At 39.6% G+C, this 14,230-nt stretch overlaps 2 protein-coding genes across 3 annotated transcripts in view; one reads left to right on the forward strand and one right to left on the reverse strand.

Annotated features, from left to right (window-relative positions):
* Window positions 1-445, reverse strand: part of Snx5 (sorting nexin 5) — a 22,944-nt gene extending 22,499 nt beyond the window's left edge. Inside the window, 2 exon segments of the mRNA XM_015483207.2 lie at window positions 1-67; window positions 304-445. The exon segment at window positions 1-67 is cut by the window's left edge and continues 22 nt beyond it. Coding sequence (XP_015338693.1) covers window positions 1-35 — 35 coding nt within the window. The 5' untranslated portion in view covers window positions 36-67; window positions 304-445.
* On the forward strand, window positions 11-14,096 carry Mgme1 (mitochondrial genome maintenance exonuclease 1). Of its 2 annotated transcripts, none has more exons than XM_048811338.1 (5): window positions 11-489; window positions 1,361-1,930; window positions 6,516-6,735; window positions 12,321-12,453; window positions 12,831-14,096. In XM_048811338.1, exons 1-5 carry the CDS (start codon window positions 291-293, stop codon window positions 12,990-12,992), a joined length of 1,284 nt encoding a protein of 427 aa, XP_048667295.1. In that variant the 5' UTR covers window positions 11-290; the 3' UTR covers window positions 12,993-14,096. The 2 variants fall into 2 exon arrangements, with proteins under 2 accessions (XP_048667295.1, XP_048667297.1); XM_048811340.1 differs by lacking the exon at window positions 11-489 and adding an exon at window positions 658-739.
* Window positions 14,097-14,230: the final 134 nt, after the last annotated feature.

Below are 14,230 nucleotides of genomic sequence, written 5' to 3' on the forward strand. Positions count from 1 at the left end.
TCCTGCTGCTGCAGCAACTCGGGAACCGCGGCCATGGCGACGCGGGCCTAGAGCAGGGGCCGCCTGGCTGTGCGAGGAAAGAAGAGGCTGGGCCACCACCGCCGGGGCGCCTCTCAGGGGCGACCGCGGCCCCGCCTCCGCTGGCCTCCCTGCCCGACGGCGGCAGGAGGCCTTGGGACTCCGCCACCATCCCAGCAGCCCCGGGAGCAGGCAAACGGCACGCCACGTGCTCCCCTAGAGCGGCCTCCCCGTCCCGGCTGCCGTCCATCTTGGAGCCGGGCAAAGAAGTAATGCGGGGCCTACCCTCGCTCCGCACCACGCGGAGACCGCTGACCCGAGGACTGCGACGCGGAGCGGAGCCACTGACCCTCTTCCTGCGAGGCACGCTTCGACAGAGAGATCACGAACCTGTACCAAGCAATTTATTGCTCAGCCCGAGTCCAAGATGGCGACGAGAGGTGACGTATGCAAGATCTCGTGAGAGAGAAAGTACGAGATTTGGAGTTGCCCGCGCTTCAGCACGAGGGGTGGGACTCCCTATGGGTTGCTTGCCTATGGAGGCTTGAGAAAGGGCAGGAGGTGGGGCGTGAGCGCCGCAGTGCACGACGGGGCTGTCTTGCCTGGGGCGGGGCCTGACTCCAGGCCAAAGCGCGGGACTGATAAAAGTAGGATTCTCGAGAAGGTGTTGGCGCCCTGGGAGTTAACAAAGCGTGGTGGCGTCCAAGGTACTAACCCTGCTGTAATCTGACGTTCTGTTTCAGTTGTAACTCTTCCCTGAGCCACATTCTCCCCACACGGCCCACAGCCGCTCTGTCCCCGCCGTGGGTCTGCACCTGCGGTGGAGCGGGAGACCACGTTGTCCGGATAGGTCGGTGGGCCCTGCTGACCGCGGCTTACTAGCACCGACCTGTAACAAGGCCACCTTTCAGAAGTTCGAATTTCACGTCCGTAAAACGGCATCACTATAATGCCCACTTTAGAGGGTGTGAGGATTAAATAAGAAATATCCGTACAGAATATTTAACAAAAAACCTGATATTTAGAGATCCATAACTACGACTCGCGGCTTTTGCAGGACGCTTTCCATCGTTCTGTTTTGCGGTCTCCCAGGAAAACCTTCCTTCCTGAGCGTCGCATCTCTTCAGATTAGGGGCGTCTTGCCCAAACTATCTACTAGTTGGCATTTAATAAGTGCTAGCCTTTCTGGGATTGATTCTTTCATGGGAAATAGCTTTCTGCAAACACGTCGAAAAGGTTTACTAAATACAGTTAGATATGCAACGTGATTCCGATGCAGCTTTCACTGGTGGTTCAAATATGTTATAGGTCTGGTATCTAACACCACTTTTCTTTTTAATAGGAATACAAAATAAAAAAGGTTCTCGACATTGCAGAGATAGAAGTGAAAAAAAAAATCTAAAGATGAAGGCATTTCAGACCATTTGCAGGCATCTCAGAAGTGTAAAGGGGTTTTCTGTAGAGCCAGCTCCCCTTGTGAATTTCTCCACTTCCCTTTATTCATGTGGCCGGAAGAAAAAAAACCCTTATGAAGAAGTGGACCAAACAAAATACTCTAGTTTAGTAAGGTCTGTTTTGTCATTCAGAGGCCTTGCCCAGACTCCAGAATCATTGTTTGAGGAAGATTGTTTACTATATGGACCCGTGAGTAAACATAAACTCTCAAAGCAAGATAAGGGGGCAAGAGTCCCACGAAACTGGTTTCCCATCTTCAATCCAGAGAGAAATGACACTTCTGATCCAAATGATTCTTCAATGCCTTTGAAAATCCCTTTGCAAAGGAATATGATACCAAGTGTGACCCGGGTACTTCAGCAGACCATGACATCACAACAGGTTTTCTATTTGGAGAGGTGGAAACAGCGAATGATTCTGGAGCTGGGAGAAGATGGCTTTGCAGAATACACCTCAAGTAATTCTCTTAATTCTGGTTCTATAATTTTTAGAATATAGAGAAAGCATTGGTATCAAAAGAATGAAGATGGTTTCTGTTGGGGGGTGGGGTACTAAGGATTGAATCCAGGGATTCCCTACCACTAGGCTACAGTTTCAACCCTTTTTATTTTTATTTTTATTTTTTAATTTTGAGATAGGATCTTGCTTTGTTGCTGAGTCTGTCCTCTAACTTGCCATCTCAGCCTCTCAAGTTACTGGGTTAGAGGTATATACGACTTTACCTGGCAGAATTAAGCATTTTTAACCTTACTAGTGAGGAACTATTTATTTAATTAGCATAAAATAGCACTTCATATGTATTAACACAATCCTCATGACAATCCTGTGAAACATAAACTAGTTCCCCATTTCATAGATGAAACTGAAGCACAGAGATCAATAATTTGACTACATGAACATAAAATTAATTTGTTTTATAAGCTACAAACTATATCAGAATTGGTTATTTTCCCTAATTATGGAAAAAAGTCACTTGATAATAAAATTCTCATTTGGTAGGCATCAGAATCAAATAAACACCTGTTCAGTAGATCAAGTGTAAACTGACGTAAATTTAAAGATCCTGGCAATAAGCCAGAACACATGGCCCATTATTCAGATATTCTTGATTAGGAACTAAAAGTAAATTAGCTTTCAAGTCCTAAATTTCTTAGATGGGTAAGAATAGCTTCCATTCAAAAACAAATGATTTGTTTAAGCCAATTAGCTGGTCCCATGAGGACAGTCTTGGTACCCACTGTGATCCCAGGTACTTCGGAAACTGAGGCTGGAGGATTACAAATTCAAGGCCAGCTTCAGCAAATTAATAAAACACCCTATCTCAAAATAAAATGAAAAAAAAAAGTATGCATAAGATCCTGTTTTTTATCCCCAGCACCACCAAAAAAATAATTAGTTAATTTTTAAAAAGTGGGGCTAGGGAGTTAGCTCAGTGGCAAGATTTGCGTGTATGTTTTGTTCAAACTAAATTTTACATAGACATTCCTTGGCCCTTGCTTCCTCAAGATCAGTAAATATACCTCTAGTGGTACATGAGCGCTTTTCTTTTTGTTTTAAAAGTAGTATGCTTACTAGACATAGGGGCACTATGGTGTTTATAATCTAACATAGTGGCATTTGTGATTCCAGCAACTCAAGAAACTGAAGAAGGAGGATCACAAGACTGACCTCAGTATTTAGGGAGACCTCTAAGTCTCCAAATAAAAAGGGCTGGGGATGTTGCCCAGGGGTGGAGTACACCTGGGTTCAGTCCCTAGTACTGAAAAGGTAAAAGTAGTGTACTTATTCTCAAGCATTTTAGAAAAGATGATGTAACCATGCACACATTTTAAAGAAAATTAAGTATGACCAGTACATGAACCCAGGGGCGCTTTATAACTAAACTACATCCCCAACCTTTTTTTTTTCAGGGGAACTGGAGATTGAACTCAGGGGTACACCACTGAGCTACATCCCCAGCCCAGCCCTATTTAGAGACAGGGTCTCACTGAGTTGTTTAGCGCCTTGTTTTTGCTGAAGCTGGCTTTGAACTTGTAATCCTCCTGCCTCAGCCTCCCAAGTTTCTAGGATTAAAGGCATGTACCAGCATGCCAGGCTCAGGGGCTGCCTTCTTAAAATGGGTAACTAGGGATAACCATGAAATTATTCTCCGCTTTCTAAATAAGCACCAAAAAACTCTTCTAATGACCTGAGTTTTGTATTTGTACCACTAGAATTTATGTTCCTCATGAGGAGTTGTTTTGATTTTCCTTAAACAACTTTCAGGAATCTGAATTTACTGGTAATTTAAGAATTGTAAAGGGAGAAACCTGCTGGGTCACATGGGAGCCTAGGGTCTGCAGCTCTTGGCAACAGAGTAAGGAAATGCACTGGTGGCCCCCTAGGTAAAGGAAAGGAATTTCTCTTTGGATTGCAAATGTGCCCCTGTAACCCAGGGCGCATTTCAGGGTCAACTTTGTTGATCTAGATGAGCTTTCTGCTGTGTTTTTCTGTTAACTCCAGATCAACCTTCAATTCACTCTTTAAGAAAATAGGGGCAATCACATACAGATTAGTGTCATGTCAAGAAAGAGAAAAAAAGAAGGAAGGAGAAAAGTTACTAAATTGATTACTGGGTCTAGAGAGGCAATCTGAATACTACTGGATTGATAAATTCTCTCTAGTCGATCCAAAGCCCAAAGCATAGGGATGTGCCCAGAGGCTCACCTTCTTCCAAACATTTGAGCAATTTCCAAGTATCAGTTCACTTTTTAAAAGAAGGGTGAGGATGAGAAAGTCTGTTACACTCAGATTTAAGTGTTGATCATGATGAAAAAGGCTGAAGTTTATTCCAATTTATTTATTTTTGTTACACTCATTTGTTTTTATTTTGTTTTAGTGGTACTCTTCACATGTTCTGGGCAAGCACTCTACCACAACTACACCCTCCAGTCAACGCTAATTTTTTTTTTTTAATCCTAAAATATCAACTATCTTGCCAGTTCTAGCATCAGAATATTGACGATGCATGATTTCTTTTTAAATGCACTTGTACTGAGACTTAAAACATTTCACTTGCATTCCTTTATTGAATAAATACTCTGACTTGATGATACCTGTAATCTATTCTTGAATTATTTTTTTTTCCTGGTGCCAGGGATTGAATTCATGACCTCATCTCAGACCAAATTTATAAACTGAGTCATGTTTGATGTTCTGAGCCGCATACTCTAAGGGACTCTGAAGTCTAGATTTCCTTGTGTGAGGTTACATATATTGAAGAATCTAGCCACAGGTCAAGTCTGCAGCAAAGAATGAATTGCCTGTTTGCATGGCAGTAGATATAGCAACATTTTCTTATGTATGTTGCTGGGGAATACCAGCCGCTTCACATATGCTGAGCAAGCGCTCTATCACTGAGCTACTCCCCTTAGCCCTCTTCCTGTTTTTAACATGTTTATCTTCTGATTCATTAAGCTAGTCTATAGATAAATACCACATCTCTATTCTTTAGGTTTTAATTCCATCAGTCTTAAAATTTTTTGTAAGCTTTCTATGGGCTAATAATCCAAATTGAGCAAAGTATATGTAGAATAGAATAATTTATTTACTAAGTTGAATTCATCTTTAATTCTCCAAGTAATTTCAGAAGCAATGCCATTTTTTTTCCAGTGGTAGAATTCAACTTTCAAAGTCTTCATAAATTTACTTGAGGGGCTGGTGATGTGGCTCAAGCGGTAGCGCGCTCACCTGGCATGCGTGTGGCCCGGGTTCGATCCTCAGCACCACGTATAAATATACTTGACAAGGGCTGGGATAGGGCACTTGCCTAGCACATGTGAGACCCTAAGTTCAATCCCCAGTAGTGCAAAACAAACTTGAAAAACTTAACATGGTTTAATTTTACCTATTGGATGAGATTGTTTTTCTCCTTTTATGAGGGTCTGTCTCCAAGCATGTATTATCTCCTACTAATTGTTGTGTGTATCTGAAAGGTGTTCTCTGAGTTTAAAATTCTTTCTTTGCTTGGGGTGAATTAAAAAGAGCAGATTCTGGTACCAAAAATAAATAAATAAGTGCAGAGGAAGAATGCCACATATTCTTCTCACCTCCCCATCCAAATTCCACAACATCCAAATATTTTTAATCTATGCCTGTCTTAAGTTTTAGTTGTAAAAAGAACTAAACAGAAGCATAGTGCCCTAAATTTCTAATGGTTTTTATTACAACCAGTTAAAACTCTTTAAATTGGGTACTTACACAGACAGTACCATAAATTAGATGTGGTCCTTAAGCCCCCCCAAGCCACCCCCAGATCTTCAGTTCTAGCTTTGGCTTAATTCTACTAGAAATATTTTATTTTAATGTGTTTCATTTCTAAACAGATCTGATCCCTTTGATCCCTTTGGTTTTTGAAAGTACATTCTTAGGGTCCACCAGAAGCTAAATTTTGGTATCATAGGGGTTGCCCCTTTCTCTTTTTTTTTTTTTTTTTTTTTTAATTGGTACTGGAGTATTTCACTAAACTACTTCCCCAGTCCTTTTTAATTTTTTTTTTTTTTTTTTTTAAGACAAGGTCTTGCTAAGTTTAGGGCCTCACTAAATGTCTAAGGTTGGCCTCAAATTTGTAATCCTCCTGCCTCAGCCTCCTGAGTCACTGGGATTATAGGCCTATGCCACTGTGCCCTGCTGGGGTTGCCTCTTAAAGGTAACTTTTATGGATTGTGTGTTTTTGTTGTTGTTGTTTTTTGGGATTTGGGGTTTTGGTACTGGGGATTTAACCAATATCATGGATGCTTTACCACTGAGCTACATTCCCAGTCATTTTTATTTTTTTATTTTGAATAAGGTTCTAAGTTATTGAGGCTAGCCTCCAATTTGTGATCCTCCTGCCTCAGCCCTCCCCCATTCGCTGGCATTACAGGGCTGTGCCACCATGCGTGGCAACTTTCATGTGACTTTTAGTTTTATGATTCAGAGTTGTCTAGAGCATTGATTTTTAGATTAGCTTTGTTTTTGTTTGTATCTTTTTTTTCCTTCTTTTTCCTTGATTTTTCTTTCAGACATCTTTTTACAAGGGAAACAGTTCCATGAAGCCTTGGAAAGCATACTTTCACCCCAGGGGAACATAAAAGAGAGAGATGAAGAACTCCTCAAATGTGGCTACATCGAAAGCATCCAACATATTCTGAAAGATGTCAGTGGAGTGCGGGCTCTTGAAAGCGCTGTTCAGCATGAGACCTTAAAGTATGTAGGTCTACTGGACTGTGTGGCTGAGTATCAGTAAGTATGAAATTGTTTCTGTCACAGTGTGGTGGTGAGTGAATGTCAGGTAGGACAGATGTTGCCTGTCAAGAGATACTTCTTTTCCTGTTTTTTTATTTTTATTTTTTGGTACTGAGCATTGAACCCAGGGGTACTTAACCACTGAACTATATTCCCAGCTCATTTTTATTTTGAGACCATCTTGCTAAGTTGCCCAGGCTGGCCTTGATCATGCAGTCTTTCCTCAGGCTCCCAACTTACTGGGATTTTAGGCGTGTACCCAGCTTACTTTTTCTTCATTACCCCTGCTTCAAGGGATACCTGTAGGTGTTGTGGCATTGCCTCTTTAAAGTCAAACCTATATTATAGGTGAAAGTATTGGGTGCAGGGAAGGAGATATAACAGATACAGAAAGGAAAGATGCATAGTCCTTGATAATCAGTATTTCATAATCAAACTGCTGGAAAAAAAAGTCTAGTTTTCAGTATCCCCAACATGGTGCCTTCCAGCCTTTCCTTTTTCTCCTCTCTCCAAACAGGATACCAGCCATAGATCCAGTTTGATTCTTACATTTCCTTTTTTCTCAATTTTTTTTATTTTGGGTTTTTTTCTTTTTTCCTGTTTTCCTAAACGTAGTACCATGACCTGTTGGCCCTGAAAATCAACTTTCTTCCTGTTAAGTTGTTGACATGATAAGAAGAATTCTAAACTTACTGAAGCTTCCTGCAGTTTTAAAATTGCTGCTATTACTGTTTTTTCCCAGTTAGTCCAGATTCCAAGAGTAGCTATAACCTGCAGGCACCCTTATTCCAAATAAAGCATGTGAGCAATGATAACAGGATGGGGAGTGGGGGCAGTATCTGTGTGTATAGCCCATAGAGCTCTAGTTAAAATTTAACTTAAAAAAAAAAAAAAGACAGGGCTAGGTATGTAACTCAGTGATAGCATATATACTTAGCATGCATGCATCAGGCCCTGGGTTCAACCTCCAGCATCACCACACACGCCAAAAAAAAATTTTTTTTTAATTATTTTGGCAGGGTTTGGGGTTGTGACTCAGTGGTAGAGTGCTTGCCTAGCATGTGTGAGACACTGGATTCAATCCTTAGCACCACATAAAAAATAAACAAAATAAAGGTACATTGACAACTAAAAAATATTTTTAAAAAAAATTCTTTTGGCAGGGGGAGTACTGGGAGTTTAACTCAGGGTGCTATACCACTAAGCTACATTCCCAGTCCATTTTATTTTTTTCTTTTGAAACAGGATCTCACTAAATTGCTGAGGCTGACGTTGAACTTGTGATTCTCCTGCCTCAGCCTCCCAAGTCACTGGGATTAGAGGCGTGCACCATCATGCCTGGCTTCTTTGCCCAATTTTTAAATGGAGTTATTTGTTTTCGTGTTATTGAGTTGAATTTCTTATATATTTTGGATAATAGCTCCTTATTACATGTATCGTTTATAAATATTTTCTCCTATTCTATGGTTTGTCTATTCACTATATTGTTTCCTGTGCTGAGTAGAAGCTTTTTAATTTGATATGATCCCATTTGTCATTTTTACTTTTGTTACTTGTGCTTTTGGGGTTATATTTAAAAAATCATTGCCCAGACCAATGTTGTAGAACTTTTCCCCTTCTAGAAGTTTTATAGTTTTAGGTCTTATAATTAGGTGTTTAATTTTCAGTCAGTTGTTGTATTTGGTGTGAGATAAGGATGCAGATTTGTTTTTCTGCAAGTGGATATTCATTTTTTTAAACATTTATTGAAGATACTGTCCTTTCCCTATTGTGTTCTTGGCAGCTTTTTTAAATCAATTGACTGAAATGCATGGATTTATTTCTGGCTCTGTCCTGTTCCATTGGTCGGTGTGTCTCTTATTTTTGCTGGAACCATGCTGTTTTGATTACTAAACTTGATTTATTTATTTGTTTATTTGGTACTAGGGATTGAACCCAGTGGTACTTTACCACTGAGCTATATTCTCAACCTTTTTTATTTTTTATTTTCAGAAGGGTCTCACTAAGTTCCTGATAGTGGCCTTGAATTTGAGATCCTCCTGACTCCGATCCTGAGTCTTTAGAATTACAGGTGTTAGTCACCATGCCCAGCATATAATTTTTAATTTGAAATCAAGAAGTGTGGTGCTGGGCACAGTGGTACACTTACATAGTCCAGGCAACTTGTGAGGCCGAGGCAAAAGAATTACAAGTTTAAGACCAACCTCAGAAATTTAACAAGGCACCAAGGACTTAGCCAGACCCTGTTTCAAAATAAAACATGAAAAAAGGGGCTAGGGATGTGGCTCAGTGGTTAAGGTCACTGGGTTCAACACCTGGTACCAAAAAAAAAAAGTGCAATGCTCTGGCTTTGTCCTTTTAGCTCAATTGCTTTGGCTATTGAAGATCCAAATTAATATTTTAGGATTTTTTTTTCTATTTCTATGTAATATGACATTGGAATTTTATTAAGGATTACATTAAATCTGTATGTTGCTTTAGGTAGTGAGGACATTTTAATAGTATTTTGTCGATCCATGAATGTGGGATATCTTAAATTTTATTTGTGTCGTCTTCATCTTCTTTCATCAATGTTTTACAGTCTTTGATATGCTACTAAGATATTTCACGTTACAGGTTGAACATCTCTCATCTGAAATGTGAAATAGTCTAAAATCTGAAACATTCTAAACCTGAAGTTTTTGGTTTTCATTTTTGTTTTTGCACTAGGGATTGAACCCAGGGCAATTTACCACTGAGCTACATCCCCCAGCCATTCTTATTTTTTATCTTGAGACAGGATCTCACCAGATTGCTGATGGTCTCACCCAGTTACCTCCAAGGCTAGCTTTGAACTTGTGGTTTCCCAAGTCAACTGGGATTACAGGCATGTGCCTGTGGCTTAAATCTTAAATACTTAATGTCCTAAGCATTTTGGTTAAGGCTATATATCCAACCAATGTTAAGTTCTATAATTATAGTACATTTCTATAAACAGTGGTCCATGGCAGAAAGTTGGAGTTTTCTTTGTTTTGTTTTTTAGAGGCATTTTGATTTATTCAAGTGAAAATTAGAAATAGCATCCTCATGGAGTTACTGGGGCTCTCTTCTCATTTAGGTAGATTCTCAGACTTGGCAATGTTACAAAACAACTATAAAGACAATAAAATCTCTAGACCTGTATTGAGTAGTTACTACCCATAAATGGCTATATAGAATTTGAAAGTGGGCAATACAAACTGAGGTGTGCTGTGACTATATACAAACTAGTTTTCAATGCTTTAGAACAACAACAAGGCAAAACACCCCATTAGTAACATTTTCACATTAATTATATGCTGAAATGATAATATTTTAGACATCTGGGGTTAAATAAAATACTAAATACCTATTTTTTTCTTTTTTTAATCATAGCTACTAGAAAGTTTAAAATGACATATGGCTTGCATCTTATTTGTTTTATGTATTTATTTATTTATTTAATGGTGCTGGGGACAGCACCCAAGGGGCACTTTACTGCTGAGCTCTATCCCCCCATTCTTTTTTATTTTTTATTTGAAATAGTGTCTTGCTTATGAATTGCTGAGGCTGACCTTGAACTTACTTGCTCCCTCCTCACCTCCGAGTTGCTAGGACTTCAGGTATCTGACATTTTATTTTATTTTTTAGTGGTGCTGGAGATTGAACCCAGGGCCTTGTACATGTGAGGCAAACACTCTACCAACTGAGCTATATCCCCATTCCTATTTTATTTTATTTTAGAAAGTGCTACTCTAGCTAGGCAGGGTGGCACACCTTTATAATCTCAGAGCCTCAAGAGGCTGGAGCAGGAAGATGGCAGGTTTAAAGCCAGCCTCAGCAGTTTAGCAGGGCTATAAGCAACCTAGTGAAACCCTGTCTCAAAATAAAATATAAAAAGGGCTGGGAATGTAGCTCAGTGGTTGAGCACTCTTGGGTTTAATCTCTGGTAACAGAAAGAAAGAAAGTGCTGTTCTATTTATATAAGCCTGCATAAGTTGTAGTTATCTAGCGTTATATTGACACGAAAGTAACATACATACTTTGTATAAAATTACTCTACAAACTGCGGTTTTATTTTTATTTATTTATTTATTGGTATTGGGGATTAAACTAGGGGCATTTAACCACTGAGCCACATCCCTAACCCTCTTGATTTTTCATTTTGAGACAAGGTCTCACTAAGTTGCTGAGGTTGAACTTGAATTTACAATCTTCCTTCATCAGCCTACCAAGTTACTAGAATTACAGGCTTGAGCCACTGCACCCAGCCAAACTTCTGATTGTGAAATGAAGTTTTAAAAGACAGATTGAACAGATAGCACCAATGATATCTCTCCACTACAATCCCTTTAATATCTATAATTGTAATATAAGAGCCCACCAGGCTGGGCACAGTGATGAATGCTTATAATTTCAGTAACTTGGAAGGCTGAGGCAGGAAGGAGCATAGCAATTTTGAGACCAGCCTTAGCAATTTAGCAAGGCCCTAAGCAATTTATCAAAACCCTGTCTCAAAAAATAAAAGGAATGGGGATGTGGCTCAGTGGTGAATATACCTGGGTTCAATCCTCAATACCAAAAAATAAATAAATAAATAAATAAGACCCCCACCAGGATTGGGGGAGTGAGGAGGGGTATACTGGTTACCTGACACCTCCCTTGAAAAAAAAAAAAAATAGCGGGCTGGACACAGTGACTCAGGAGGCTGAGACAGGAGGATTGCCAGCTCAAAGCCAGCCTCAGCAACAGCAAGGCACTTAGCAACTCGGTGAGACCCTCTCTCTCTAAATAAAATACAAAATAGGGCTGAGGTGTGGATCAGTGGTCAAGTCCTCCTGAGTTCAATCCCTGGTACCAAAAGAGAAAAAAAATGGCAAGAAATTTTTATTTTCCCAATATCCCAGACTCCCTTCCTTGTATGTAAACTTTTAGTAGAGGAATCAGTGCCTATTGATTGTTAATGAATTTGAACCCCAGCTTTGGTTTTTGAGCAAGAAAATGTTTGAAGTGCCAAGATACATAATCTTTCATGATGGGGACTTTCACTAGTGAGTTTCATTCTGAAGATTTTGAAGCAAAATCACATTTTAATTCATCTGTCAACTATTAAACAAGTCCAAGGAATTACAAGAAAGTTTAGAAACTTAGAGCAAGGGTTGTTGCTCAGAGGTAGAGCGCTCTCGCCTAGCACATGCGAGGCCCTGGGTTCAATCCTCAGCACCACATAAAAATAAATAAAAACAAAGAAAGTTTAGAAACTTAAACTGCAGAAAAGTTGGGGTTTTTTTTTTTTTTTTTTTTTTTTTTCAGTTTGCCCACATAGTTCACATCTGAGGTTCTTATTTATATTGCTCAGGATCCAAGACCTCATGCACCTTAGGAAAGTGCTCTTCACTGAACCATGTGCCCAGCTGTATTGCGCCTTTCTAATCCTAAAGAAGTGAAACTAGTTTTGGAAAGTGGTGAATAGAAACAGGAGGTCATTGGGTAAACTAAGTAGTAAATGGTACAGAAGAGTTAACCTAATAGAGCTTCTCAGTTTGGACTGTTACCTACAAAGACTTCCTTTGGTTTCTCCTCAGGGGCAAGTTGTGTGTGATTGATTGGAAGACATCAGAGAAACCAAAGCCTTTTATCCAAAATACATATGACAACCCTCTACAAGTTGTGGCATATGTGGGTGCCATAAACCATGATGCCAACTACAGTTTTCAGGTTAGGGCACTGAACCTCTACTTACTTAAAGCTTTGCTCAATGTTTATTTACAGCTGCTTCACTGGTTTTGGTTTTTACCCTATTTTTATCCCATTGCTGTCTCTTATCCTTGTCTCACCTAAATATCACTGTTTTTCCTTTCATTCTGGGCATTTGTTTAAATAGTTATTTAATGATCACAGACCATTCTTTAGTGTTTTATCTGTCATCTTTGAGTTCCATGTGTCCTGGTGAAGTCTTTGATCAACCCACCTTAGAAACTGAGTTAGAATTATTATGCTTAGTACTGATTGAGTTTGCCCTGGAGTAAGAAGAAAATAAACCTAATTCTGGACCTAATGTAGAAATACTGGTATCACCCTGTGTTTCTTTCTAGGTTCAGTGTGGCCTGATTGTGGTAGCTTACAAAGATGGATCCCCTGCCCACCCACATTTCATGGATGCAGAGCTCTGTTCCCAGTATTGGACCAAGTGGCTTCTTCGGCTAGAAGAATATGCAGAAAAGAAAAAGAACCACCGTATTCAAAAAACAGATTAGAGTTGGTTACAGTGGTGTAGACCTGTAATCCCGTCTGTTTGGGAGGCAGAGGCAGGAGAATCACAAATTCAAGGATAGCTTGGGTAACAGTAAAATCTTGTTTCCAAATAAAAAATAAGGGCTGGGGGTGTAACTCAGTGGTAGAGCACCACTGGGTTCAATCCCCAGTACTGGAAAAGAAAGAAAACAGGATAGTATACCTTTTAGGAATATTAAGTACTTTCTCATTGTTTAGACAGATTCATTGCTATTCACTCTTCTAAAAGAGGAGATATGTCTGAATCTTAAAACCTATATGAACACAAGAAGAAATATTAATTGAAAATATGTTGTTGGCCTGAACACAAGAAGAAATATTAATTTGTTGAAAATGTGTTGTTGGGCTGGGGCTCTAGCTTAGTTGGTAGGGTGATTGCCTAGCACATGTGAGGCACTGAGTTCAATCCTCAGCACCACATAAAAATAAAATAAAGGTATTGTGTCCATCTACTATAAAAAAATATTTTAAAAAGAAAGAAAACGTGTTGTTACTAAAAAGCCAGAAAAATTTAAGATTTAAAGAGCTAGATAATGGCATGTGAACTATGCTGCCTCTTATTATTTACCTGAAAAGAGGGCAATTAGGATTGGTAACCACATTTGTAGAACTTCTGTGTTTCTGGTACAATGCCCAGTCTTTGAATTGAGATTGGAAGGCATTGAGGCTTGATGTGCTAAGCATTTCCCCAAGGTTCACAGGGAGAGAAGGGGCATATCCCCAGGGGTGTAAAGGTTGAGAGAGACCTTTATACTTGTTCTGTACAATTCTGTATTTGTGTATGTTCTCCCCCCATCCCCATACTGCATATATTCCTGTAACCTGTAATTTCCCCAGCATGTATGTAGAATGAGGATATATATTAGCCAGTCACCACTGCCAATGCAATTTCCTAAAACTTGCTTTTACATATTGGGGTTCTCTATATATTTCATTTAAGGGGAAAAACTTATATTGAACACTAACTGCATACACATGTGATTATTTAACCTGGAGTAAGCATTGCTATCTGTAAAGATGGAGCACACTTACCATTTCATTGACAGTATGGCATACCACATAACCCCTAGAAGTAGCCAGACATGTGGAAATTGTCACTGTAGGTGTTTAGTAACTGCTTCTAGTGTCAGTCAGCTGATGCTGTACATAAAATTTTTATTTAGAACTTTGTAGCTATGGGAACACTAACAAAATCCATTAA

Source organism: Marmota marmota, unplaced genomic scaffold, assembly GCF_001458135.2.
Source record: "Marmota marmota marmota unplaced genomic scaffold, marMar, whole genome shotgun sequence".
NCBI lineage: Eukaryota > Metazoa > Chordata > Mammalia > Rodentia > Sciuridae > Marmota > Marmota marmota.